Source organism: Chlorella variabilis, assembly GCF_000147415.1.
Source record: "Chlorella variabilis unplaced genomic scaffold CHLNCscaffold_149, whole genome shotgun sequence".
NCBI lineage: Eukaryota > Viridiplantae > Chlorophyta > Trebouxiophyceae > Chlorellales > Chlorellaceae > Chlorella > Chlorella variabilis.
In genome coordinates, this window is record NW_005434966.1 from 1 (window position 1) to 382 (window position 382).

A 382-nucleotide genomic window follows, 5' to 3' on the forward strand; every position below is an offset into this window, starting at 1 on the left:
AAGCGAGAGGGCCTGCCATGCCAGCTTCTTCCCTTCCCAACCCTACGCCGCCGCTCCCTTCAGCACCTGCTGCCTTGTTTCCCTGGGGTTTCCGCCTCCCTGCGCACCCCCACCAGCACCACACGCCGCGCGCAGCTGCGCACACTCGCTCGCCTCCACGAAACCGCCGCCGCCTCCGCTGCTTTGAATGCCTGCAGGTGCCTGGTCTGGACCTGGGCCCCTCGGGCTGGCCCGCCCACGACACCGCCTTCATCCAGCAGCTGTCGGCGCACCTGGGGGGGGCGCTGGGCTCCGCGGTGCTGCTGGCCCTCAAAGCCATGCTGCGCTTCCAGGGTGGGTTGTGTGGGTGGGTGGTTGTGGGTCGAGTGTGTGGGTGAGTGGT

General features: G+C 69.1%; 1 protein-coding gene across 1 annotated transcript in view; it reads left to right on the forward strand.

The window, feature by feature from the left end:
• Positions 1 to 197: 197 nt before the first annotated feature.
• CHLNCDRAFT_55734 (hypothetical protein) overlaps positions 198 to 382 on the forward strand; it is a gene marked incomplete at both ends in the record, with an annotated part of 5,946 nt that continues 5,761 nt past the window's right edge. The window contains one exon of the mRNA XM_005842649.1: positions 198 to 333. Coding sequence (XP_005842706.1) covers positions 198 to 333 — 136 coding nt within the window. The remainder of the gene's footprint in view (positions 334 to 382) is intronic.